Source organism: Bombus fervidus, chromosome 7 (assembly GCF_041682495.2).
Source record: "Bombus fervidus isolate BK054 chromosome 7, iyBomFerv1, whole genome shotgun sequence".
NCBI lineage: Eukaryota > Metazoa > Arthropoda > Insecta > Hymenoptera > Apidae > Bombus > Bombus fervidus.
In genome coordinates this window covers 1541126-1568201 of record NC_091523.1, presented here as the reverse complement: position 1 = coordinate 1568201, position 27076 = coordinate 1541126, and the positions used below count along the sequence as shown (strand labels likewise).

The 27076-nt window shown below is 35.4% G+C and overlaps 2 protein-coding genes across 10 annotated transcripts in view; both read right to left on the bottom strand.

The window, feature by feature from the left end:
- Positions 1-3425: 3425 nt before the first annotated feature.
- On the bottom strand, positions 3426-4884 carry Vps20 (vacuolar protein sorting 20). The gene is made up of 4 exons (XM_072006570.1): positions 4676-4884; positions 4487-4596; positions 3974-4407; positions 3426-3842 (listed from the first exon to the last, which is right to left on the bottom strand). The coding sequence occupies exons 1-4, from the start codon at positions 4739-4741 to the stop codon at positions 3796-3798; spliced, it is 657 nt and encodes a 218-aa protein (XP_071862671.1). The 5' UTR covers positions 4742-4884; the 3' UTR covers positions 3426-3795.
- Positions 4885-6475: 1591 nt separating this feature from the next.
- The window catches only part of Rbp6 (RNA-binding protein 6), a 765794-nt gene continuing 745193 nt past the window's right edge, over positions 6476-27076 (bottom strand). For 4 of the 9 annotated variants that reach the window (XM_072007200.1, XM_072007203.1, XM_072007208.1 and 1 more), the window contains 5 exons: positions 25269-25373; positions 24124-24189; positions 19457-19734; positions 17979-18043; positions 6476-17214 (listed from right to left, as the gene is read on the bottom strand). In XM_072007200.1, the coding sequence (XP_071863301.1) occupies positions 18002-18043; positions 19457-19734; positions 24124-24189; positions 25269-25373 (491 nt within the window). In that variant the 3' untranslated portion in view covers positions 6476-17214; positions 17979-18001. The remainder of the gene's footprint in view (positions 17215-17978; positions 18044-19456; positions 19735-24123; positions 24190-25268; positions 25374-27076) is intronic. The other 5 variants (XM_072007202.1, XM_072007204.1, XM_072007205.1 and 2 more) reach the window with 2 other exon arrangements.

Below are 27076 nucleotides of genomic sequence, written 5' to 3'. Positions count from 1 at the left end.
ACATAGTAATTCATTCGTATCCTTCTTGAGCGGAACAATTTTTTGGACAATAAAAAGACGTGACTGTATATAAAATGAACCAAATGATATAACAGGGTTAAAGTTAAAGATGGGTAATTCTGCATTCCAAGTAACATAATTCACGATAAAAAGAGAATCATGTTCTAAGATAATATCCTTGTGTCATATCATACAATAATTGACGTCACTTAATTCGTCTATTAATCGATCATAAATCATTGAACTTGCTGAAATTCCCGGATCTACGACACACTCGCAGATAAGGAGAATGATATGTTCGGACTCGGGGAAAAGAAAAAGAAATAAAACGAAGGCTTCATGGCCGGAGGTTAGTCAGCGGATCCCGTTCCTCAACCGTTCTTCCTTTCTCTTCGTCTCTCTCATTTCGCGAAGGTCATCTGGTTTTAAATAGGGAATCGTTGATCCATACAGGCGTCATTTTAAATATCAGGAGGCTGTGATACTTCCTGTAATTTACTACTAGAATTGCACAGCCTGTACGCGTATTGTCAATAATTTGACAGATTTTCCAAAAACAGTTGTTCAAGTGATCGCCGTTTTATTCGTCGTTTCCTGGTCTTACCGGCGTTCAGCGAACGAGCCAGTTTCCCAACGATTTCGCGAATTCGCGTAAAGTTTACGATCTTGCATCATAGACTCTGTCCAAATGGAATATATTTAACATGAAATATCTGCTTATGCAATTAATTTTGAATTTTTATGATAGTCTTTCGACGCGATTTAACATTTAACTCTCGTCCTCTCTTCATTTCCTTCATTTAATATTTTTTCAATTTGTTTTCTTTGTTATCAAGGTATAATGATGGAAAGCAGCTAAAAACAGTATAATGAATTTTATACAATTAATCTGTCGTGTAAATAAGGAATAAATTTACATCATTCCTTCGACAAATGTAATATTTTGAAAAATGGAACATTTAATGAAAAAAAGTATACAGTGCAAATTACGTCGTTGGTCGTTTAATACGGTCGTTTAAAGCTCCCTCGATAAGAATTCTATTGAGTTGCAAGTAACCATAAAGAGAGACAATTTTCGAGGACAATTAGCGTCATAATTGATACCGCAATCGTTAGGCGCGAATATTCTGGATGAGCAACACGATTAATCAACGATAATTGATTATTAGTAATTATTACTTGATCGATAGACTGTTAGGATTCTGTCCTTGACCATTGAAATTGTGTTAATCGTTTAGTGACTACGAAACGATTTCGTAGGCGCCATGAGATTTGTTAAAACAATTCGAACGTTGTTATTGGCGCCGTAAGCTGGTCTTATCTGGATTCGACAGACCAAGTTAAATACATCAGACATCGTCTATTCAAACGACGTTTTCTGCTGCACAAACAAGCTTCGTTGAATCTAACAAAGTCGTTGGACGTTGACGTTGTTCGGTACAAGACACGAAATGCAAATATTATGAAAACGTAGATGGTCACCGGTAAAATAAACGATGGATTCGTGGCTCGATTTTGGAACTATACTTAAAGACCAGAAAATAATTTAAAGTATTAGATTAGAAAAAATATCAAACTTAAAAGATATATTATCTATACAAAACAAAAGATATATTATTTAGTGAAGACAGTTCTATGTGGATAACTCTTTTTTGACGTTTTGGATGTACTATTGTATGTTGAGTATAATGTTACGATATGTTACGTATATGTAGTTTTCATCGAGCGCGGAAAGTTGGAAAGTTATGACACTGCGAAATTACATAAGTAAATATGGAAAATGAACAGCTGACATTTGGTTCCATTGAATAATTCAGCTTACTTCGCGTTAGAATGTAACGTACATTGACAATGAAAAGCGGCAAATTAATTTGGGAAGAATATATTAGGAAAGTCGTGTTATCTCGGATTATAGAATTGTGGAAACTTCGAAAGCATCAATGTTGCAGTCGGACACAGTAAAAACAAATGTTTATTTCACTACATGTAAAAAAACACGTGGGGAATAAATAAGTTAAAATCTAAATAACAAACTAAATTCGTTTTTCTAATTGTTACAAATAATCTCATGATGCAAGATATTTCGCATATTAAAACATTAGTCATGGACATAAATAGACATTAAAATTAAAAATAAAAGTTCTACATATCTGCTATATATTTGCAAATCAGTAGAGACAGATAATCATTAAAGAACTACAAATCATCCCGTCCTATTTGCAAACTTATGAATATAAGTATATGATACCTGTATGGGATAAAGTGACTTTCCAATGATTTATCTTATTTCTATAACTTCATTAGTATTTGGAACGACGTCGAAATGACTAAGTGTCTGGTTTATTAAATTTAAAAATATCGCATTGTTAACTTCGAAAAAGGAACATTAATAAAACAAAAAGTTTTTATAGGAGTCACATAGGTGACCTGCTCGATAACTGAAGTTTTGTCTAATTATGCAAATTAAAGTGAAGTACAGATCAAATAATTTTAATGCCGTGCGGTAGTGCCGGGTTGGTTACTAAGTACCGATGAAGGAGAGAATAAGGAGGGGTTTTTAGTGGATAGAGGCGTTAACATCTTGCCGAGCCCCACATAACCCTGGGGCGCGTAGCGACACCCGGTATGCGCAATTGCATCTTCCCCTCCTCTTCAAAAAAAAAAAAAAAAGGTCAAATTATATTACGTTATGGCGCGTAGCACAATGGTACCAAGTATCGCACTATACTTCCTCAATTCAGATAAATGGAAACGAAATATTTAATTTTATTCATATTATTAATAGAAGTGAATATATTTTTATCTGCGTTGTAACTGGAGCTAAGGGCATATAGAATAAGCGTAAAATATTCTGAAGATACTAGCTATTTGTGAACGTCTCGATGGTTGGTTTATCTTATCAGTTCCTGAATAATTTAAGCTGTTTGATCACATGTAACCTATTCATATGACTGTGCAATTTTATATTGCTAGAAAAATTTATATGTTCTAGATTAATAAGAGATAAATGATTATTATCATCCTATTATATATGATTATCATTATATATTATATAAATATTTTCCATGAAAATAAACAAGCAAAAAAAGAAGAGTAACGAAAAGATATAGATTTCAAGACATGTATGGTAAACGCAATAATAGGATTGATATCAATAACGAGCATTACTGCATCAATAACTGCATTATATAAGTGTTTTCCTATTCGAAAACAATATTTAGAAGGGTGAAACGTTGAAGATACCTAATATACTTCATTCCGTTTTAATCCAGAATAATCTCCATTTTGAAGAAAGGTTTTATGATTTATGTACAATTTTTTTGTTGAATCATGTTTATAAATTTGTATAATTTATTGCAGAACAAGATCTACTGAAACATGTTGTAAATAAGATCACATTTATTAAAAGATTTTAAACTTCTGCATATTTTTATATAACTACACATAAGAAAGGCCAATAATAAGATAAAAAGATACTTGTACATGTAAGGTAGTACAAATATAAATATTGTGAAACTTACATGGTATATGTAATATATGAAAGAGTAATGTACATTTGCCTGGATTATGTATTCACAGCATCAAAACCATATATGTATACGCATTTTATAATAACAGTTTTTAGCACTTAAACGACTTTGTTAATAAAACGTAACTTCCATTCTTTCAATTACACCCTTTGGATGAGAATTATTCACGCTGAGCCTTACATATAATGTACTGTACATATATACAGAGACCCCTGCGCAAAGTGCCAATAGAATAAAAACTTTACTAATGATATTTATCACCTGTTCATGCTTCCAGAGCAATAGTTTCTTTTGTTCTGTTTTTCGTACGCTCTGCAAAATAAAAAGAACGTAAATGAATGGATTAAATGCTTTTTTCTAATAAAAGAATAAATCTAACATGATACTAATTATTTGTATATTACAGTATTGGTATTTATTTATATATTATACAATGTATTTACCTATCTTCTTTTCTGGTAATTCCTCTGGTACTTCTGGTAATGTTATATCCTCTGGTACTTCTGGTAATGTTACATCCTCTGGTATTTCTGGTGCCTTTTCTTCAATTTCTGCCGCTAACAAAGCATTAAGCTCTGCTTCAACTTCACTCTCATCATTCTCTGTAAGTTCTCCAGACAATATTTCATTAATCTCCTTTTGTTTTTCAATGCCTTCCTTAGTTTCGTCCATAACTTTTTCAATTTCATCAATGGATAATAAATCATGTAGTTTCTTCAATGCATTATTACCCACTTTTAGGCCATTTACAACCTTCAATTCTATTTGTGCAAATTCTAAATCATGTACCATATGCTCAAGGTTCTCTAGCTGACCATCAGTCTTCGATAATATTTGTTCTTGGAATTTCTTCTTCCGTAGAAGAAGTAAAGCACGTCTGAAAAGATTTTAAAACATGTTTAACAAATGTGTTAAGGATATTTTAAAATTACAATAGACAAGAATTTAATACCTACTCTTTTTGTTTATTTTGTATAAGTTTTTTTGCGAGTAACCGTTCTTTTTCGAGACTTTGCTCAATTCTTCGTTGATATTGCTTAATTTTATCCCTAGTCTGTTTCAGTTGCTGTAAAAATGTTAGAAATCGGTTAATATGTATCTGAAGTAAAAATGGTTGAGGTTAGAAAATGTATGAAACAACGTACTAAAATGGCCTTGTCCTGTTCGGTCACACGACTCGGTGGCTTTTTCTTTGAGAAGAAAATACCCATTTCGTTCTAGATAATGTACAACGGTATTAATTAAACTATCATACGGAATTTGAAAGAAAACTCATGTCACGTTTGACACATCACTTCAGTCACTGATAACGAAATTTATCATGGCTGGCGCCATATTTTCTGGTCGACTTATCGATAGTTCCGTATTCAATTAGAATCCAAATTATATGGCGCGAAAGGATATATGTATATACGTATGTACATTATTACTTGTATTATTTTATTGAAAATAAGCCTTTTATCATAAAATTTAATAATAAAATAACGGTATTATTGTTATATATCGCTCAAGAATTATTTTTTTTTAATTTAATTAGGCAAAGAAGCACAATAAACTTATAATTGATGAATTTAATATATTAAATTTTTTAACTAATATTCAAGAATAAATATCTTTATAGAATTTAGAAATAAGGAAGATTATCTAAAGTGATAAGGACATGATATGAGACTAAAAACAAGGAAAGAGAAAAACGACAAGACATTGGATTGAATTGAACAATGTCCATTATATTATATATTTTATTCCCACATACACACGGCACGTTGTGAACCTTTTCTTAAATATTAATAATATTATCATAATAATAATAATAATAATCATCATCATCCTTCTCGTTATCATCGCAATGATAATAATTGTAATAATAATAAGTAAACAATAATAAACATAATAATGTGAATTCATGAGATATATTTATATTTATGTATATATATTTATAATAAATCATATAGTAATAATCATCGTATTATAATATATATTTATATGTACAGAGGGGTACAATATTGTTATTCTTTATTAGTTTAATATTTATAATCGCAATATTATATTTATTTTCTGTCTGTATACATACACAATGAATTAGATTATCGGCCCTTTCTTACGCCACACATCTACGGCGGATAAATTCTCTCACTTTCTATCTTTTGTTCTCTATTTTATTTCGCTTTTGTTTTTTTATTTTTTATTTTTTTGCGTCTTGTTACTCTTTTCCGCTTAAATTTTAAGGACCATAATTTTCACCTTTTGACAGCACACCATGTCGCTATGCTCGAATATATTCGCGGTAGAAAAGAGCCGCAATTTTCGTACTTCTTCATTTTTTTAAATTTTTTTTTATCTCTTTTCTTACATTTTTTTTATTCCTCCATTGAGAAAGGCGTCGTCGAGTAAATTCGAGCTATCCCGAATACGTAATTGATTATACATTTCTCTGAACGCGATCTCAATATAATCCGTAATCGTTTTGCTTTATCTTACAAAACATCCATTATAGTCTAGCCGCTTTTGGATAGAGAGTCGCGCGTTGTTCCTTCACATTTATTATGGATGCCTGAAAATTTACTGACGACTTTAAGCCACGCTTAATTCGAACAATTTTTATTGATTACAAGAAAAGATAAACGTATCTCATTTGTTTGCTCGTATTGTTTCACTTTTATTCACCGTTTATCTCTATTCCTCCTTCGTTTCTTTTATTTTTTCTTTTTTTTTTGCGTTCGCGAACTACGAACACACAAAGAAACGCGCGGCTCTTTCGCCAGTAGCGCGCCTTTCATAAATATTCTGTACAATGTTATAATTATTATAAATCATCATTATATCTTATATAGAACCTTACCGTTATGTCATTATTATCGGTAGTGTAAAATTGAAACTTTTTACGTACTTATATAGATTAGACATTGCCGTCTTTGTGGCGATTCCCGCCCGCAATCGTACTGTTTTTTTTTTTTTTGCTTTTTAGTTTAATAATTATTTATTTACCATTTTCTTTTAATCTGTTCTTTTTAATCGATACATAATCGTATAATTTAGTATGTCGCTATACGTATTGTAATCGTTTACGATTAGTAAGAATATGTAAAATCAGTATTTCGTCTTAGTTTTTGGCTTTATTATTTTTTTTTTTCTTTTTTCTTTATGCTTGTTTAAATTCAATAAATCTCATTAAGCATCCACATAATTGTTTAATATACATGGAATTAAAAGTGATTTATTTATTGCTTGTTATATTGCGAATTTTCTCATTGCAAGCTGTACCATACCGCCGAGCTTCCGTTTCGTTCTTTCATGCTATTCATCAATCTGCCTTTGCTTTGTATTTCTCACGAGGCGTCGTAAAAAATATTTTTAAAAATCTTCGCTCCGTTCTCTTACTACGTGTTTTAAACAGAAATTACTTAGATGGTTCCTTAATTCGACAATGTGAATGACGAGACTCTAAGACTCTCCCTGTAATTCATAACATGCCGTGTACACAGAAAACACTCGGTATTCCTCGGTTGTTTCACGCGACAACAAAAATACAATATCACAAAACTAAGGACAACGATGAACGGGATCAAAGCGAGTGTGTTGAAATTCGTGGACTCTTTTTCACTTCTCACACATGCACACAACGATCACGATGCAGTTCTTTTATTTAACATTTTGATTGAAAAAAATCGATGAAAAATTGTTTCTCAGACTTGTTCTTTTTTGTTTATTTGAATATCTTCTTCTTTTTTATCTTACGGAAGAGACGAATGAATTTATTGTGCTCGTGTGCCGGTGTGTGTTCGAGAACGTTTACGTGGTTGTTCTGTATCCGCGAAGAAAATTAATGAAAGAAATAATGACACAATTTATGGCATGAAAATATAGTTATCGTGAAATGATCGATCGATGGCAGCCAAAAGAAGCGAAAAAGGAGGGAAGAATTTAGCAACTCTTCGAAAATTGATGATCGCAGTCATGATACAGCGTTAAAGCACGAAACAATTTTTAGATCATATAGATCAACACGATATGTAAATTGAAAAACAAGCAATAAATATATATGCTTCGAAGCTAACTTGAACGAAATATTTACTTTTCCGCCTACAACTGCTACGGAGATCTCGAATATTCACAATTTCGAAGATAATTGTCGCGTTATCTATCGATTCGTATGATCGTTCTAAGAACGAGCATCTAAAGTATAACAACTTTTGCTTGACTGATTTGAACACACTCGTTGCGATGGGTAAGAGAATCGATCCGAGGAGCGAGAGGAACGGAAAGTTATATAATGGCCTTTATCGTATTTTATTTTACGAGTTGCACAAACAGGTACCAATCGTTTGCGGTAAAACTGGAACAATGACATAATAAAACAAATGAAAAATGTCACTATAGTACAGAGTATAGATAGTACAATTGTGTTAGAAACTAATGCGAGTCAGTGCGATCAAGTAATATTACAAAATTTAGCAACATTGAAAATACTCGCTCTATAATCGATTCGGTTGGCCCATGGAAAAGTGTATTCATCGAAATTGAACGTTCCTTAAATATTTCTTCAGATTATCCTTTCGTTAATAACGGCAATACGATATCGTCAAAATTTTCACACCCTAACTAATGCTTTTTAGAACACATGAAAATTGAATATCGATCAAATATTATATGTTTGATCGCTCAATCTTATCTCAACGATTAAAGCATAAAACCGGCAGAATAATTTTATATGAAAAAAAGAAAATGATACATACTGATATTAATGGTTATCGAATGAAAAAAAGAACTGGTATTCTTGCTGTACGATGGTTAGCAAAACTTCATCGAAGCTCGTGGCTGTTATATCCTTGTTCTGCACGCAGGAAGAATATTAACAGATTACGTATAACTGCTCATCCGAACGTGTGCACGTGTAATTACATGATTATATATACTTATTCATAATATTGTATGCTTTCCGTGCGCATATATATAATATATATAATATATATGACGTTATGTATATATATAATATGTAATTAAATATATATTATATATAATAATATATGTTACATATTATATATAATATATAATATATATTATATATTATATATATTGTATTATATATTATATATATATCGTATGGGGTTATGTTCACATTTCATTAATCTGCGACTCGAAAAAATCCCCTGGACGTCTGGCTAAAAGTGAATTGTAACACGAATCAGATTGACATTTCTTCTCGATTTTGCAAGAAAGCTTTCTTTCCTTTTTTTAAAAATGCGAGCACTTGTTCATATCGAACAGACGACACATGGAACAGAATAAATAATTCTGATTGATATTCGAGACGGACGACGATTTCTTCGAGCCGCGTTTCTCCTCGGTAGAAACTTGAAGTAAACGAAATCATCGGCTCAAAGACAATGATAACTGTACTCATAACACAGCGGATTACTGCATCCTGACAAATAGAAAATGATAGTGGGACGCGTTAGAATAATACTATCCGATAATAACGCTGTTAATAGTAATCGAACGGTAGTAATTAATTGTTATTAAAATACAATATAGGTCAACAGAAAAAAAAACAAGGAAAAAAATAATATTAATAATAATAATAATAAACGAACGAGCTCTTTCGGCCCGCATGTTCCCGTAATACGCGAATAAAAATAATTCCTAAGTAGGATCCTTTAGCCTACGTCTTTGGCTGCGACGTTCCACTTAAAAAAGAACACTGATTTAGGCATCACGATCCCTATTAATCGATTATATTACAACTGACTTGAAACTCGACTAATCGAATCGTGTACCTGTTTAGAGCGTTTCTCTCTGTCCGCCAGTTAGCAAACGCGACTCGAACAGGCTTAAAAATCGAAATCGAAACTGTAGGTACTACGAGCAAGTTCAGAGGCAGTCAGTCAGCAGAGAAACGCTCCAACTTTTCGTGTCAGGTCGCAGCAACGATCTTTCTCGTACGCACGAAAACGTTGTTTCGAAAATTGTCTATCTATCTACGGACTTCTGTGAGTTCGTTTCATTCACCCTTTTTCTTTCTCCCTTTCGCACAGTTATTTTTTTTTTTTTTTTTTGGCTCACAAACTCTCCCTCACTCTCTCCCCCTCTTTCTCTCGAACCACAGTCACATCGCACGCAGAGCGACGGGGGTTGTTTTCTTCGAAATATCGTGGCATCGTGTCCGCGTTTCCTCCGTATTTCCGTACAAGGTAAAACGCTTCGTATGTCATCTGTCGCCTGTCAGCTTTCGCTTGAGAAAATCAGAAACAGAAATTCGCAGATTCGTGTCGCACAGCGAAATGTACGCTAAACTAGCCGTTCTAGGAAACATCAGCAGTCAAGAAATAGAGGGTGCGTAGAAAGTGATCGAAGGATCGATATCGACGAATCCGTGAGGCGAAGTGAAACTTTTCTTTTCCATTATCTTAATCGTTTGCCTTTGTTTTGTCAGGTATAAGTATATTAGTGTATTGATTAATATGTGTAATTTATTGTTTGGACGAGATTAATTAACGTATATAATGCGTGTTTCCATTATGTTGATAATTGTATCGTGTATAATTGTTTCGAAGAGTATTGTTCTCGTTGTATCGTAAGAAAACTCGTGATTGAAAGTATCTATGCATGTGTCTGTGTATATGTGTTTGTATTTGCATATAGAACAATTGTACGGATTAGAAAGTGATATAATTAAAAAGAGTGTTCGTAAAATCTAACATTTGAATCATTTGGGCCACTCTATTCGTCTGTTCCAAATATGGAACTGTTATATCGTTATCACTAATACAGACTGAACGTGAAACATTATTTCAGAATGATGAACGATCGTTTATGCGCGAGCAACTATCACTATTGGGTCAAGCGCAAATAGATTGAACTCTACGTGAACATTAGTGAACTGATGCTTGTTCAAGTCTGCATACTATCTTCCCTATGGTTGTATAATCACCTTCATATATTATACTTCCATTAATTGCAAACGGGTTAAATACGCTTGATTATGTTGAATTTGCTCGCAGTGGCATCTTCATTAAATTATTACTCGATATTGCTGTATTATCTACGAAATATCGTACAGTCGAACGACTTCGCAATTACATTTAACTCCGTCTACCGCGAGGTGGTCGAAGTTGAAAACGATTTAATCAAAGAAAGACGAAAGTATAACAAAAAATCCTTTCAACGTGTGAAACAAATGAAACAGAATAGTTTTGTTCGCCTTTTCATGCTTCCTGTAAAAATTAATTTTTACAATAACGATAATTCTGTAACGATAAAATGTACAATGGAAACATTACTTATAATCGCTACTTGCACTTAAGTACCGCTAAGACTTAAGTATTATAAAGTGTTTTATTATATTTCATTGCACTCATTTTCATATCATTGTACACATCGCGCATACCTATCGCATCAAGATTTGTCAGTCGTGTACTTCTAATTTCAATTTCACGGCTCAATCACGGAATGGCAATAATCGATTACTCACTTGATTAACATCTTCTTCGCACTCTCTTTACAATTGTGACCTCCATTTCCTTTCTCCTGTCCTTAGCTCACGCTATGTGTATTTTATTTATATATATATGTATATAATATATATTTTTCGATTATCGTTATTATTACTTATTATTTATACGCGTGTATATTTATATTTATATTTATATTTATACTTATATTTATATTTATATTTATATATATATATATACGTGTCAGTATTTGTATGGGTGTGTATCATACGTGTACAATGTGGAAGTGTCGGTGTGAGCGTGTTAATCGCGCAATGAGTGATCGAGCTCGGTCGATGAACAAGCGAAGTCTTCTGAATTTTCTATATCATTATCATTTCCGTACACTTTTCTTCCCATGCTCAACCCTCGACAAAAATTCGCCAGGAAAAATAAACTTCCTCGTGTAAAAAATCGGAAGAGTATTGCAAAGCGAGAGAAGACTGGACTGCATCGAACAACGAGCTCGCCTCCTCGCATTTCTATGCCGTTTTTTCTTTATTCTCTTTCCTTCTTTCCCCTCATCTTTCTCCGCGTCTAGTCTTCCCAATCCTCGTTCTACCCTCATCTACCCCGGTTGTACCCCCGCTCGACGTCTCCTTTCACGATCATCAATGATGATCATCGAAAAATTGTTCAGTACAATAGTATATTAGCTTTTAAAACATCAATAACTATATATATGTACAAATGCATAAAACAATGTTTCAATATATCTGTTTATCTCCCATAATCCTCATATTTTTTTATTTTGTCTGCTTGCCACCTTAATCAGTTATTATATATATATTTATATATATATAGTCATAATATATTTCTTGTCTTTCTTAATCGTTTTTATATTTATATTTATATATATATATTTATATTTATATATATTTATATATATACTAGATGTAGATATAGATGTAATATTTCAATATTAATGTATTTCATATTTATAAATATAAACGCGTGGACTGTACTCACATATATATTTTGTTTCCTCTTGTTTCATTTTTATCCCCTCCTATGACTTGTCTTCCCTATTATGTCTCGCGACATCTTTATCTTCTCCTTTCTTTTCTCTTCATTCTTTTTGTATTAACTCGCTTGTATATTGATCGCATTTTAGTTTGTTTTGTCTAATTAATAATTGATCGTAGATCTCTTTCGAATATGTATATATATATATATATTTATATATTTATATATAATTCTCTTTTCCAGAGGATTCTCGTTGAAAGTCGCCTAGGTTCCTGCCGCAACATTCACGATTCGTTCGTAAAAGAACGACGAAACAATCTAAATAAATAAGTTTAAAATTAATTCTAAGATACTTACACATTGCTCAAAAATAATAATAACTATCACATTACTTCGTTAATCACGCTTCAACAAAATTGCTTCTATTCAAATCCAAAATGAACGATGAACATTAATTATACAGTTCAAAACGTTAAACGTAATAAGTGACCAGGAACCCAAGATTCTTTCGGCACACCATTCACCTTAACTGCGAAAAGTTACAACTTGTACACTTAATTATGACTGTTTTCTCTTCTTCTATTTCTTCATTTGTATGTGTATATGCTTTCTACATTTCCTTATTTTGCCCATCCTCTGCGATCTCGCGCGTCAGCGTGCCTTAAATCTACATACGACGAATCTTGTTATATTTTACGTTCTTTGAGCTGATGCTTATGTTCTCGTGTATTTCTCTCCTTTTCTTTTTCTCCACTCTTCTTCTCGCCGCAGTGTCCAACTCTCCGTCTATTTGAACAATTAGCGCAGCTCCGCGATACATGAAGCGCTCGACGCGTCTATTTAACGCTCACTTAACTCATTTTTCTCCCACCGGATCCAATGAACGTAACGAAAGAATAAAGGCAACAGAAGATGCCTGTGAAGCTATGAGCATGGAGCGTTTCTCTCTGTTTTTTTCGCTTGATTATGTCGCGTTTCATTCACAAAACCCGCGTAATTTTGCACAACCTTGAAAAAGAAACCTTGTCAGAATCGAAACGAAAAAATCAGGAATAGAACATCGTCGAAGAAACGCTCGTTTCTGCGCACTCGTCTCTTGCACCCGTTTGAAAACAGCATCGTCCTATACATGGTGTACGTTCTACCGATAAAATACCAATCTCTTTTTTATTTCCTTTTGCTGTTTGACTTTTCTCATATTTCGAATTATTATTTGCCTGGATAATAACAGTTTTGACCCGATGCATATACCTTTACCTCTTTTGCACGCGTTTATCGTTAGTCCTGGGGCGTAACGAAGCAGCTACCATTTTGTTTCGCTTGCAAGAAGTCGGCTTTGTAGCGTCGAAAATACACGCGACCGCTTGTTTGTTTTACAGTACGTTTTTCTTATCCAGGAGTGGTGACTCATTTACGTTCCGCTTTCTCATATTCCACTTTCTTTTGTTGAGAACGAGCGAGGATCACCCGTCACGCGTGTACGCGTCACGAACTTAAGAATTCACGTAAGTTTATCCGCGATATAGATTAGTCGTGTATATTATTATTATTATTATTAGTTTCTCTTTTTTTTCTCGTTCATTATTTGCCATTTTTATCCTTTGTGGTCATGACGAAGTATTGCTAACGTTCGTAAGAATTGACTCGTTTGTTCATTCGTTCTTCTTCATCCTTTCTTTCCTTTTTTAAGCATTTTTTTTTATCGTGCGCATGCATACCCGCGCACAAGAAAACAAAATGGCCGCCGTTCGACGTGACACGCGTCCCAATTTAAAGTCATCCTTCTTCTTCAAACTTTCTTTTTTTTTTTTGTTCTTTGTTTTACCCTGTTATTGAATACAATAATAACCGTATCTAGAATTGTCGCACGTATATCCATTGTTTTTGTAATAATTATAATTAATTTATCGCTCGTTGACTCTCACACAATTCAATAATTCAATATTGACAAATTCAATAATAGTAATTAATAGTATCGTATGAAAACAGTTTTTGATCAGCGATATCAACAAAATACCGAATTATACAGTCCGCGGAATGAGTTTTTGCACGTCGACGGTTTCTTTGTTTCATTTTTACTTTTTTATTTGTTCCCTTCAGAAGCAGGGAGGTTTGAGCGTCGCGATGCCCTTCGAGCCCATAAATCGAAATTTCCTCGAGGGCTGGGTTAAATTTTATAAAACATACGTGCGCTAAAAAACAAAACGAATGTAATGACACCTTCCTGTTTCCCGAACGATATTACACGCATTTAACCTAGACCAATTGCGAATGATTGAATGGAGTATCCCCATTCGGGCCATTTGTCCGTCTAATTAGGGAAATACTTCGAAGCGCGAAAGAACGCAAGAACTTTTTGGTGTTCAGTCATTCCGCGAGGCGTAATAGTGACGTAAGGCTACGTTTCGCAATTTAACGATTTCTTGCGTTTACGCCAGTCCGCATAAACTTTCCAATTTCCTTCCTTTTTTTAACATCTTTTAATTCGCAAAATGACATTTTCAGGTGACCGTGTTCGTAAATCTTAAAGATTTAATGACTTTTTTTCTCTCGCTCTCGCACGCACATATCGTCACGTTCTCTCCCATTCTTTCTCACACGCATCCGGGTTATATAGAGACGCACAATCTCGCTTCGTGTCCAAATATCATTCTTATTGCACGCATTACTTTCACTTCCGCTTTTACTTATGCAATGGCGCATCAAATTGGCGATTCGCAATCTCGCCTTCAACTAACGCACTGTACATATACGGACGCGCGGTATAATAACTGAATACACGCATATGTGTAGATATATATTTTGTTTTTCTTTTAATGCATCTTATTTCGTTTAACTTGATGGTTTGCATATACTTCTTCCTGGTGTAGCGTGGGTATGTGTGTGTGTATATATATATATATTTCTTCTTGTATGTGTATATAGGCATGTGTGTTAGGATAATTCTTTTAAAAAGCCGCCGGCGCGTGTCACAGCATATATTATATTTGTGTTCGGAGTGTTTATGCTCTGTGTGGAACATATGTATAGTTTGAGCGTGTACGTAGAAGTGTATGTAGAAGATATTTTATATACGTTTCCTGTGAGCTTGTGTGAAATGTGTGTCGGTGAACATTGCTTGTGTTTCCCTTGCAGGCTCCTTTATAGGATCATGCGTTATAGTAAATCAACGATACAATAATTCGCGTACGTGTAATATGCATGTATGTACCGAGATTAATGCAAGTAATCGATTGGACAGCTATACAATGGCCGATTAAATTCAACGATCATCGTTTCGGCATTGGATGAGACCAGACTTTCGACGCGATACAACGCTTGGGACCTAGCGTTCTCTTACTCGATTTCGCGACCCTGTATATGTAATGTTTTCTCATTCTCTTCCTCTATCGAAAACCGTTCTTTGCGTTGGATGACTACATCTTCTTTTCTTATCAACACGCATCATCTTAAAAGCAGGTCGTATTCTCCTATTCTTCCTCTTTCCCTCGTTATTTCTTCTTTTTTCTCTCTTTGTTCGTCTAACTTACATAGAGCCTCGCGAATTTCAATCTGTCCATCTCGCTTCGCAGCCCCCGCGTTTTTTTTTCCTTTCTTTCTTTTCTTCTTCTTTCCTTTTATCCATCGCACGATAAGCAATGCAAACAGCGACACGTCATCCGTGTAACACGCGTGTCTAGGTCTATGTACGCAACCTCACCCTCCTCTTGCTCTTTCCGTGCTTTATTCGTCCTCTTTTCTCCCTCGTTGCACACCCGGGAAAAGGGAAAAGTGCTTCGACGATACCGCGCCGGGGCGAGCGAGAAGTGTCATTCCGGCATTCAGTCGGCAAAGAGCACGCTGAGAAGTGGCGGACACGCGCGCGCAAGAAACAAAGAAAAAGGGCGAAGCGCACTCTTGGCCTGCCTAGCGTCCTCGTTGTCTCGTATCCTAAATCCCCCTCTCCCGTCCCGACTAACCATTCACACTTCCGTGTCGGGTGCTCCTTCGTGTTGTCGACTCGCGCTCCTCGAAAAATTCCTTACACGCCTTTTGTATTTTTGCTCTTTTATTTTTTTATTATTAACTCCGCTTCTACACGACTAAAAAAACTCGAAAGCCCAACACAGAGACGCTCTCTTCCCGGGTGCGAACGTGTGTTATGCGCATAATAATTATATTTTTATTATTTATATTTATATTTATATATTTGTATTTATATTCATATTTATATCTATATTTATATTTGTATTTTGTATTTGTATTTATACATACACACACACACACACACACACACATGTATGTGTATATGTGTATATATATGTATATATGTATATTGCGCACGCGTACACGCGCGAGCTAACACGGTGCATGGCTTTTCATCCTCTTCTTGTTCTTGTTAATCAATTAGAAAAAAAAGTCGCCATAACGTTATACAATAATAACCAGTAATTATAATAATATTCGTATGTAAGTTGGTATTCTTCCGCCATTTTTTCGTTTGCCTTAAATGCTAAGGATCCATACGTTTTATCATCTAATATTTATCAATTATTTATATATATATATATATATTTATATATTTATATATTTATATATATAATATTTATATATATTCTAGACTTAGTCGCTTAATTATTTAGCAATTAATAATATTAATTTAATTCATTATTATTATTATTATATTATTCTTTATTAATGTCGGAGAACGGGCATTAATACGCAGTTTCGGCCACATCTATCTTTACGCAGCTTCTGCCCTTTGTGTTTCCCTTACTTTCTGCTTGTCTTATCTTTCTTTACCACGTAGCTCTTCTCGCAAACTTTCTGGACGTGTACCGCGATTTATAAATTTATACATTTCTCCCGCATTTTTGTTTCGCATCTTCCTCCTTCGATTCCTTCTTCTTATTTTTTAGATTTTTTTCATATTTCTGTCAGCTTCCTTGTGTCTTCCTCTCGCCCTCAACTTTGGTTTTTTTCTTTTTCGTTCGTTGGAAAGTCGCGGTTAATTGCGTTCGATCGTCGCCGTTGCTGCGGTCGATCAATCGAGATTGCAAAGTCGAGGCCTCCTTCTCAGTAGAAACTATTATCTTCCTATCTAAATCGCGATTTTCCGATATATTAGTAGTGATAGTACGCATCCAGTTCAGTCCAAAGTTCGTTCATCGTGGTGAATTTTTCCAAGGCATTTACATCGTTCACTGTACCGTCAGTCGACCTTGCTGCGTTCTGCCCTCTCGTCCATCCTAATGAAAAAAAAAAAAAAAAAATCGTAGTGTTAGCGAAAGATTGCGATACGTAAGCCATGATCTTTGTGAAATCAGCGCAAGCGGATCGTGTTACTGTTGGAGTGCTTAAAAGTGAATAGAGATAAATGAAATGTAAAGTAAGATCCTTTCGCAAATCATACTTTATATAATGTAATATACGAATTATAGATCAATATAATCTTTGATTTGTATTTTAAGAAATTTAATCTGAAATTAATAAATGATAGTGTAGATAAGAACTTAATCGCGAAAGTATCTTAATCATTTAGCATCCTATTATTTGTATGCTCGTTACAGTAGGAGAATCAATATTATGAATATTTCATGTGGCACACTAAGTGGAAACTTACGGTGAACCGGTAAGGAAACCTAGGGTTTCTGTTATATTCATTTTTGGTGAACGTGTTTGCGTTTGCTACAGAAAGATGAAAGTATTTCGTTACCGTATTCGTACGATAATGCGCTATATTCGAGAAAAACAACAGGAAATGTTACAATATTTTAAATGTAGTTAACTGAATTAATGTTTCATAAGAAAGACGATGAAATGGCTTATAACTATCTACTATTTGTGCAATAATTAAGTACAATTCAGAAAAATTTAATTTTAATATTATACAGATTTCATTACCGTACAACTACTTTTTTCAAATTAAGAAGATCTATTACGTATTAAATATTACGTAGCATGAAACGCCTATATAGAAAGATTTAAAATGCAAGTGAACGTGATTACGTACCTGTTATTAGGTCTTAACAAGGCTCAATGGTAGCCATTAGTGAACGCCGCTGGTATTAGAGGACCCTAAAATACGAAGAGAACATTTTTGTCGAGGTTCATATATGATGGTTTTAAGGACAGGAGTTTATTTATTTTTCTACGTTATTTAAGATGGTGCAAAAAGATCGTTTCAACTACGTGCAATTGCGATACTTGATCATGAAACGTTGCATCGTTCAATTATAAAATTTTGTCCAAACGATAAAAAGGAGAAATAAGAATTAGAAGGGAAAAAATAAAATACAAAAACATAATATTGGCAATCTGAGAAGCTCAACAATCGAAACCGATTTGTAATGGGAGCTACAGCAACGTAACTTGCAAATTCTAACAAAAGAAAAGGAAAGGAACTTGTACCGTACTCTCGAATCTCTCGGCTTTTCTTTGTTTTTTATTTTATTCAAATATCTTTTCTAAAGTACACTGAATAGATAAAAGAAACATCACAGATAAATTTAATAATTTTGTTAGAATGAGTTAGCTGCCAGAAAATTTTTTCGTTCGATCCGACTCGGTCGGTGCGAAAAGTTTAATTAAAATCTATTCCGATGCTTTTAACGGGCAAAGAAAAGGTTTTATATGAATATCAATTATATCAGGCATCTAGCTATCAGTGTACAGTGTATATACAATGGCAATTTTTTATTTCCTTCTAATGTCTGAAATTTTTTTTGTTATTTCGAATATTATAGAATGTAAGATATTCCTCCAAGAAGCAATATAATCGAATCTAGAACATAAAATAAGAAATTTCGTAATTTAATATAATCAGAAAATGCCCGGGATTGATGAATTACTATTGGATAATATAAAAAATAAAGTGCAATTAAATTTATCAATTATTACATTCTGAGCACTTTTTAATTAAAAAAAGAACCAAAAACAGTACGAATATTTCCCGCGAAGATAGTAGAAACTATTATTTATAAACAAATCCAGGTGTCAAGTAGTATAAGTCAACCACTGACGACTATCGCAAGTTTCACGAATTTCGTTCTAAAATTGACACGACGATCTAAAATCAACTTTATTCAATTTATTTGATTATTCTATAAGTAATGCAGTCCTCAAAGTATATTTATACATACACATATTGGATGCAAGGCAATCTAGTATTAATTAATTAGTAACACATTTCCTTTAGTTTCTCTAACAGTTCTTCATTTAACTATTAAGTCTCTTCTTGTATATCATAAAATTCCTATAAAATTCTGCATTACTTATTAGATACTCTACCATCTCTATCTCCCCTTTATTGACTGCAAAATGAACTTAAAGTCTTCCATATTCCTAATTTCGTTGTTATAACCAATCCATATCACGTGACATCGAGAACCTTTCAAATCCTAATTTCCAATATAATTGCGACTAAACCCAGCATGAATAATCCCACGGGGCCCTAGGTCTGAGTGAAGAAGGATAGTAGAATGGACTTACGGGACTGTAGTTGAGCGGGGCACGGGACACGGCGATCGCAGGGAACGCGGTCGTGGGGGGCTGCGGACTAGCTGCGGCCTGGACGTAGCTGGCGACTGCAGAGTCCGCGGCTGCGGCGGCTGCTGCGGCTGCGGCGCTTGAACTATACATGTCGATGGGGCCCGGTGAATTAGCCGCAGGAAATGATCGGCCTTGTGGCCCACCGTGGCCACCGGCCGCGTGCGGCGACGCCGGCGGAAATCCGGCCTGCGCTGCGGCCGCTTGGTAGTTGTTCATCACTGCAACGAATGTGCCCGTCATTTTTCAATATTCCCCAATGCGCTGCCACGGTCTCAACTGGCTAAGCAATTAGCTGTGTCGCTGGTGTGTCCTCGTCGAGCGCGAAACGCTAACCAAGTGCTTCGCGAGTAAAAACATAAGGTCAAGTGAAAGAGAGTGTTTCTTGAAAGAGAGTGTTTCTTGAAAGAGAGTATATGTACGTGTCTTTTTCTTCAAGAAGTTTGTTAGAAGTCTGTTCAAGGCTGGTACAACCGATGAGTAAGTAGATTGGTTGAGTAGGGATTGTTTTAAGGGAAATTGATGCGGTCAAATGAGATATCATGTGAATTAAATGTGAAACGATTTGAAAGCAGAGTAAATCACAGCTCTACTTTTAACTTTGATTTCTTTTGAAAAACTAATCGGATTCGTCAGTTTACTAGCTCACTTGCAGAAGATTCGCGGTGAACTGCTTGTAAATTTTTTTATTTTTGCTCATTGTAATATAATATCGAAATTTTTCTTATTGATGTTGAAAGGTGAAACAACTATGCGGCTATGGGCATAATGTTTGTAGTATTTAGCTTGAACATATATGGGAGGAATATATTTTACACACATATAGGAAATACACAGTAAAAAAGAAATTTGAGATGCCAAGAATCGAGATAGAATACAATTTTATAAAAGATGTGCGCACATAATTCTTTCAACCAATCAAATACTGGAATGATATGTACTTATTATATAAGATTAAACATCGAACAGATTAAATTCTTAACTCGAACACGAAAATTCCAATTACTTTTGAACGTTTGAATAATTGATTGGAACATCATACATTATACATGTTTGATGATTTTGTAACAGCAAGCTAGAAAAACAAACACGTTGATTAACACATACATAAATGTTCATAAAAGCTATATAATTCCTTTGTTCCAAAGATTTTACGCTCTTCAAATGTTAATAACGACATTACTATATTGTTGCTTATATCAGTATACCCACTACCGGGAAGCTTATCGAAACTAGTATGTCTTTTTAACATCGCTAATAAACACGCTTTACAATATCAACAACAAAATCACGCAGTCGACATCATGATAACTTGCGTTTCTGTACATGTGTATATCTCGCAGTACAAAGAACATCTCAATTAACAAGCGACATGTACGTGTAAAAATAAATTTGTACCCTTTAGAAAAGGAGAAGAAAAAATAAAGGGAAGTTCCCATTTCCTCGTTATATCAGTGACATTGAATAAAACATGTGAACACTGGTACAACACAAAACAGATACACATACAGAGAGAGAGAGGAAGAGAGAGAGAGAGAGAGAGAGAGAGAGAGAATAGTACAGAAACGTCGCCAGTTACGGAGACAAATAATCAAGACACATATAAAACGTGGAAAAAGCAAATAAGGAGATACTCAATAAGCGGATTACAAGACACCTTTGCGCATAATGGAACAACAGAAAACCATCCGAGCTACAGAGTATGGATACAATGTACTATACACGTCGCTAAGACAAGGAACGCATTCGCACGAGCCAGTAACAGCGACCAACGCATAAACAGATATCGTCTATCACGTGCGTTTTAGCTCTAAAGTGATTCGACTGTTCATAATGCGGCGGATTTTCTTCTCAAGAGGAACGGTTTCGTTTCTGACTCGTGTTCTTTGCGCTTTTTTCCTATATCTCTCGCGTTCATGTTAGTACGGTATTAGTTCAGGGCAAAATAGAACATGCTATAAAACGAAGAAAAATGAGATAAAATAAAATAAATAAAGAAACAAAAATAGAATGTAAAAGACCAGCGCTCGCATTCTACAATAGGAGGAAGGATTTCACATTCCAGAATAAAGGGGATAACGAAAGTCGAGCAAACAGCAATTGATTTATAGAATAATAGCCACTCGAAAGGCAAAACGGAACTAGTACAGTGACACCAATGCACAACGATCTCGACAACACTTAATTGGCCAGAAGTACACGGGCAACGATCCGCTCGAGTCTCTCGAAATAACGAGGGAAACGAAAGGAGACCACTATCACGCGTTCCGATTTCGAGGACATCGTGGCTTATTCATCAGCTGTATACGTGTTCCTCTTCGTATTAGCAGCTACCACGTTTGACAAACTAAAATATACCCCGGAATTGTATGCTCTAGGTCCAGAGGTTTCAGGGAATAAATTGCCAACTTGTCATCCACGCATTGGCTCGAAAAGCTGCGTTCTAGTCTCGAGTCTTCTGTACCAACCAGCCGAGCGAAACAATGAAAGAGATTAATGTACGCGACCAGAGAATGGGTATCTTTTCTCAATACCATCCACACACTCCATGGCATTCCCAATTTTCCAACACTACATATATTTTAACACCTAAAATCAAAACTATTTTCTCCACTCCATGGTTATCAATTCAATTACCATATACGGTTGCTCACGATAGTGTTTGAATATTTATCATAAAATATTCGTATTCATATTTAGTGAAAAATTGGTATATAGCAAGAATAACCATATTAAATATACATATAATTAATGTCGAAACTGATTTCACTGAATATTTAGACTTATTAATATAATAGATAATTGAGTGTTTAAATATTTTTGTGATTTCTGCAAGTGTTTAATTACTTTCGTGAGCAACTGTACGTACAAAAAATACAATAACGACGATTTCCAAGAAGAAGGAAGGAAAAAACGAGCAAGGGAAGATGAATCACGACGAGATTGCGCAACGTAGCTACGACACGGAGGACTAGGTATAATTCGAAGACAAAGATGACGAAGAGATTCCAGACAGAGGGTGGAAGAGGAACGCGAAGAATTCGAAACTCGCGAGGACGAAAAGAACGAGGGCGGGGGGGGGACAGAGTATGACAAACCGAAAATGCTCGATGTACAATCTAAAACCCTATTCAGCTTTTAAACTCTTGACAATGGCGACCAGTTAGAAAGTTTTCTACTGGTGGCTGGATTTGTCGATGCGGAGTGCGAGGGATAGTGAGGGTGGGTCGAGCGCGATTCAAAAGTTTGATTTATTTGAGAGGAGATTGCGAACAGCACAGGAGTCGACAGGATCAGAGCAGATTTTGCGATCGGTGGGAGAGAAAAGGGAGAAAGAAGAAGGAGGAATAAAAAAATAAAAGGGTTGAAGTCGGTGTATTTGTTGCCGGCATCCAGCCGTCCTACATGTGTGACATTTTTCAGAATTCCTTGCTGTCTGGATTGCCTCGCCACCCGCTCAGCCTCGCACCATTCACGAGCTAAGAAGAAAGTCCTTTCGCTAGCATGGGTCGTGCAAAGTGCTCTGAACCGTGACCATTTTCGAGAAATTAGCACGGATTCTTGGTAAAGAATTCTACAGAGGATTGTAGTAGGATTTTTCCTTGCTCGTTTAGAGGAACGACTTTCCTGGGAAATGCTGTGCACCTGATTTATTCTGTCTGATAGAACATTTCGAATGCTTAATTATTTATTGGAGGATGTTGTTATTTTGTACTGGATGAATTTCATTTATGAGCCAAATAATGGATGACTATTCAATTTATTAATTATGATAGTTGTTAATACTTCTTAACTTCTTATCAAATAGAAATCATACGCAAATCAAACAATCATGTACAAGATCATCCCAGAAAACGAAGGAATCCATGACATAAAAAATCATGCATTTATACGACAACTGGCTGTATATCCATATACCGATCGAAGAATCCATGGAGTATCCTCGAACGAAGGAACGCTCAACCGACGATAATCATATTCACGATTCAAACTTCAGGAAGCTTAACAAGTAGGTATGACTCACTGGTTCTAGCTTGTTCACTACTCAAAGTATACGAAGAAGTCGAAGCAGCCTCGTAATTTGCCATTAAGACGTAATGCAAAGCTTGTTTCTGTTAAAGCTCGAGAATCGAATCACGAAAGAGAATTGAATTACACGAGTTCCAAGCCTCGTTGTAAGCGGCGTCGTAATACCGGATTCCGTTTGGCTATATCGTAACGTCTCGATCTAACAATCACGAAGGCCTCGTGCTAAGAAGCAGAGCTGATATCGTTGTTATTCTCTTCCTTCCTTTCTCTCGCTCATTCTCTCTCTCTCTCTCTCTCTCTCTCTCCCTCCCTCCCCCTCTCTCTTCTACTATTACTGCCTTTCGCTATATCGCGTGACTCGATAATGAAAACTATCAAGAATCGGAAATCGTGCGCCGTTCCCAGCGAACCTATTGTCCGTGCATTCTGATATATATATAATATATAATACATATTATATCTGCATATAGTATATGTTGCGCATATAAGTATAAACCTTGAGACTCTTTAACGATGCGAGACAAATTAAGAAAGCGGTAGTAGGATCGAAGTCGAAAAGAATGGTAAACTTTTAGACGTACCAGAAAGAGCTTGCGTGAGCAAGGGCGTGTTGTTGTTGGGGGTGAGCTGCCCGTTGGTAAGATCCACTGAAACATAAAACTCTGATCACAACTGTTCCGTACATCAAGGCTATACGCGATATCGTACTCTCTCGCTACTCTCGTTTACTGCCACTCGGCAGAGAGTAAGAGAGGGATATGTAATACTGTCTGTAGCTGATTAAAGAAGAGAGAGTTAAAAAAAAAAAAAAAAAAAAAAAGGGAAAAGATGAAAGAAGAAGTAGAGAGACATCTGTGTGACGCCAAAGTGACGGCCGAAAGAAAGACAGAAACGTGATTTTTCCATGTGTGTTGCTTTGTCGTTGATCTTCTCTGTACGCTGTGCGACGATCGAGCGAGCACGTTTTCCTCCTGCGTCGTGACACTTTCGCGATCCCCGGATTAAACGTTCTCTCCTTTCTTTCGTTCTTTAGCCTCGCTACAGACCCTTGCTACTCTGGTCCAACTGGAACCCGAGTCAACGTTTACTATGCTCGCAAACTCGTCGTTAATCTCGTTGTTTTGGATGAATCACAACGATTACGTTTGAACACGTAAAGCGTGGTCAAATCATCGTCCACTATAAACCATGTATTTAGGTATCCCTTTCCCTTTCATCCGTGCTGCGTTACGCGATATTTACCTGGAAATATTCCACGTGCTCGCAATCGTACGAGTAGCCGAATATCGCACTCTCGCGTTCGAAGGTTCGTAAAATATTTGCCACATGATAATAGAACCTATGGCTACCCATTGTCGCACGGGTTACGACAGCAGCCCCGTCTCGTCGATTGGACGCGTCTCACCGTGCTCTTATTTCTTGCTTACGGGACCGACGAAGGCAAAAATATATGAATCGCGATCGATGACGTGGAACAGAAACGCTCCAGTCTCAAAACGTTTAATGAGCAGAATTATGAAACTATCAACGAAACGTTTGCGTTTCATGGCGCCGATAAACTGTAATGATAATGATCGATGTTTTGCGAGAACGTGAAAAAAAGAAGCGGTTGAAAGGAGAGACAGATGTACAAAGAGAAATAGAGGCGCGAAGACAAACGGACAGACAGAGAGGGGAAAAAGGCGTGCTTTTTTTCCACAGTCCAAAGTGAATGTCGACTTCATACATTTCTTCCGGAGTGCAGTCCGTTGGACGTGTTGCATCGGTGCCTCCGTATATGCGCGGCTTGCGTTCTCGCTTCCGGTTCCGTGGTAGAACACTGCCGGCACTCCTGACATTAATAAAGAACAAGAAGAAAGCTGAGAATGTAGGCAAAAAAAAAGCAAAAAACGGGGACGAATAAATAAAAATAATCTTGATAAAAAATTTGCTGCTGAGATTGTACGAGATAAAAGAGAGAAAAATACCGTTGGCATGGTGAATTTATTTAGCTGCTTTTTTTTTGGTGAAACAGCGACAACGTGACGATTTAGTTATACGTGGTTTATGTACGTAAGAAGAAAGTCAAAAAATATGAGTCTTCATCTCTACGAAACGTTAATAAAATTGATCGTTTTGGTTGACTAAAAAAATGATTATCGAAAATAGAGTTAAATGTAGTCTGAATATAAACTGGATATTTAATTCTAATACTTTAAATAGTACGAGAAATTTTCGAAAATATCAGAAAAATTACTTCTGGGTTAGGAATAGATTTCTAATTACTTAGTCGTTATTAATTAATTACGTAATCTCATATTTTAAAACTTAGACCAATAACGTTAAAATCAACCCATCCAGGAATTCTCCAATGTATTCTGTAATCTGAATGTAATCTGAAATTTACTCTATGAGCCAAAATAATTCAATCAATTAAAAAGAGAATAATTTAACAAAAATCAATGACCAACATAAAACCGTGTATTGACAAATGCTGCAAATACGGCATTCGCAGTGAATTTATATCGGTCTCACCGAATACACATCGCGAACAATTGCGATAACCTTCGCGCATTAATTACTCCGACGCGTTCGATAACGTGGAACTCGTTTCGGCAGACGAAAGAAGTTAAGAAAAGTGAATGAAAAATGAAAAAAAAAAAAAAAAATAATGAAAGAATTTTCATTGCAAGAAAGACCGACAGAAAAATCAGAGATCCTTTATAACCGGCTAAACAAACATCGACGCGTTTTGTGCTGGCGATGAATGCGGACGTTCTGACGTCACACTCTCCGCTATTTTTTCCACGAGCTCGCTTTTCTACGAAATAAATACGGCGCCTACGCGCGAGCATTACGCTGCCCCTGGCATTTACCATTCGGAATCAAAGAAAAAAAAAGGAGGTAGATGAAAAAAATATCACACAAAGAACCACGAGTAAATGGTTTAAAGTTGGTAAAACGGTCCGCAAAGATGGACTCGTCGCGAAGCGTATAGTATGGTAAGAGCAGCGCGGAAAGCAGAAAGAATGGACGAAACGCAGAGAAAAGACGGCCCATCAAAAATAGGAATACACCCACGCGAATCGTAGCCACGTTTGGATTTATGTTCGGGGAACTGTTAGCGATGCTGGTTGATTCGAAATTTGCGTGGATTTTAGGAGATTCGAGGGGTGAATTGTCATCGATATTGGGTAAACAGGATGAAAAATAAATCAGGATGATACCAGAGTGTTTTGGACAAGTGGGTTGGGTTGTAGCTTCGAAAAGGGCGGAAATGGAAGAAAATGTCCGATCTGTCAACAGTATGTATTTATGTGCGCGCGTATGGTTCAAATATTCTCCTTTCAGAATTGAATTATCTATATATTCTTTGGTACAGCGATTGACATTGTTTCCCTTTCAATAATATTTAATATAAAAATTAAAAATATGAACTTTTAGAAACTGATGATTTAACATAAATTTAATAGATAAAAATGTAAGAAATCGAACCGTATCGCAAAGTACACATTACTTTTTTTGTTTGTTGCAAAAAAAAATTATATCGATTAA

Excerpts from the sequence above, each read along its gene's own strand:
- Vps20 (XM_072006570.1), bottom strand. The coding sequence starts at position 4,741 with ATGGGTATTTTCTTCTCAAAGAAAAAGCCACCGAGTCGTGTGACCGAA. Across the intron at positions 4,408-4,486 it reads ATACAAAATAAACAAAAAGA|ACGTGCTTTACTTCTTCTAC; the intron begins GTAGGTATTAAA and ends AAATCTTTTCAG. Across the intron at positions 3,843-3,973 it reads ATTACCAGAAAAGAAGATAG|AGCGTACGAAAAACAGAACA; the intron begins GTAAATACATTG and ends TTTATTTTGCAG.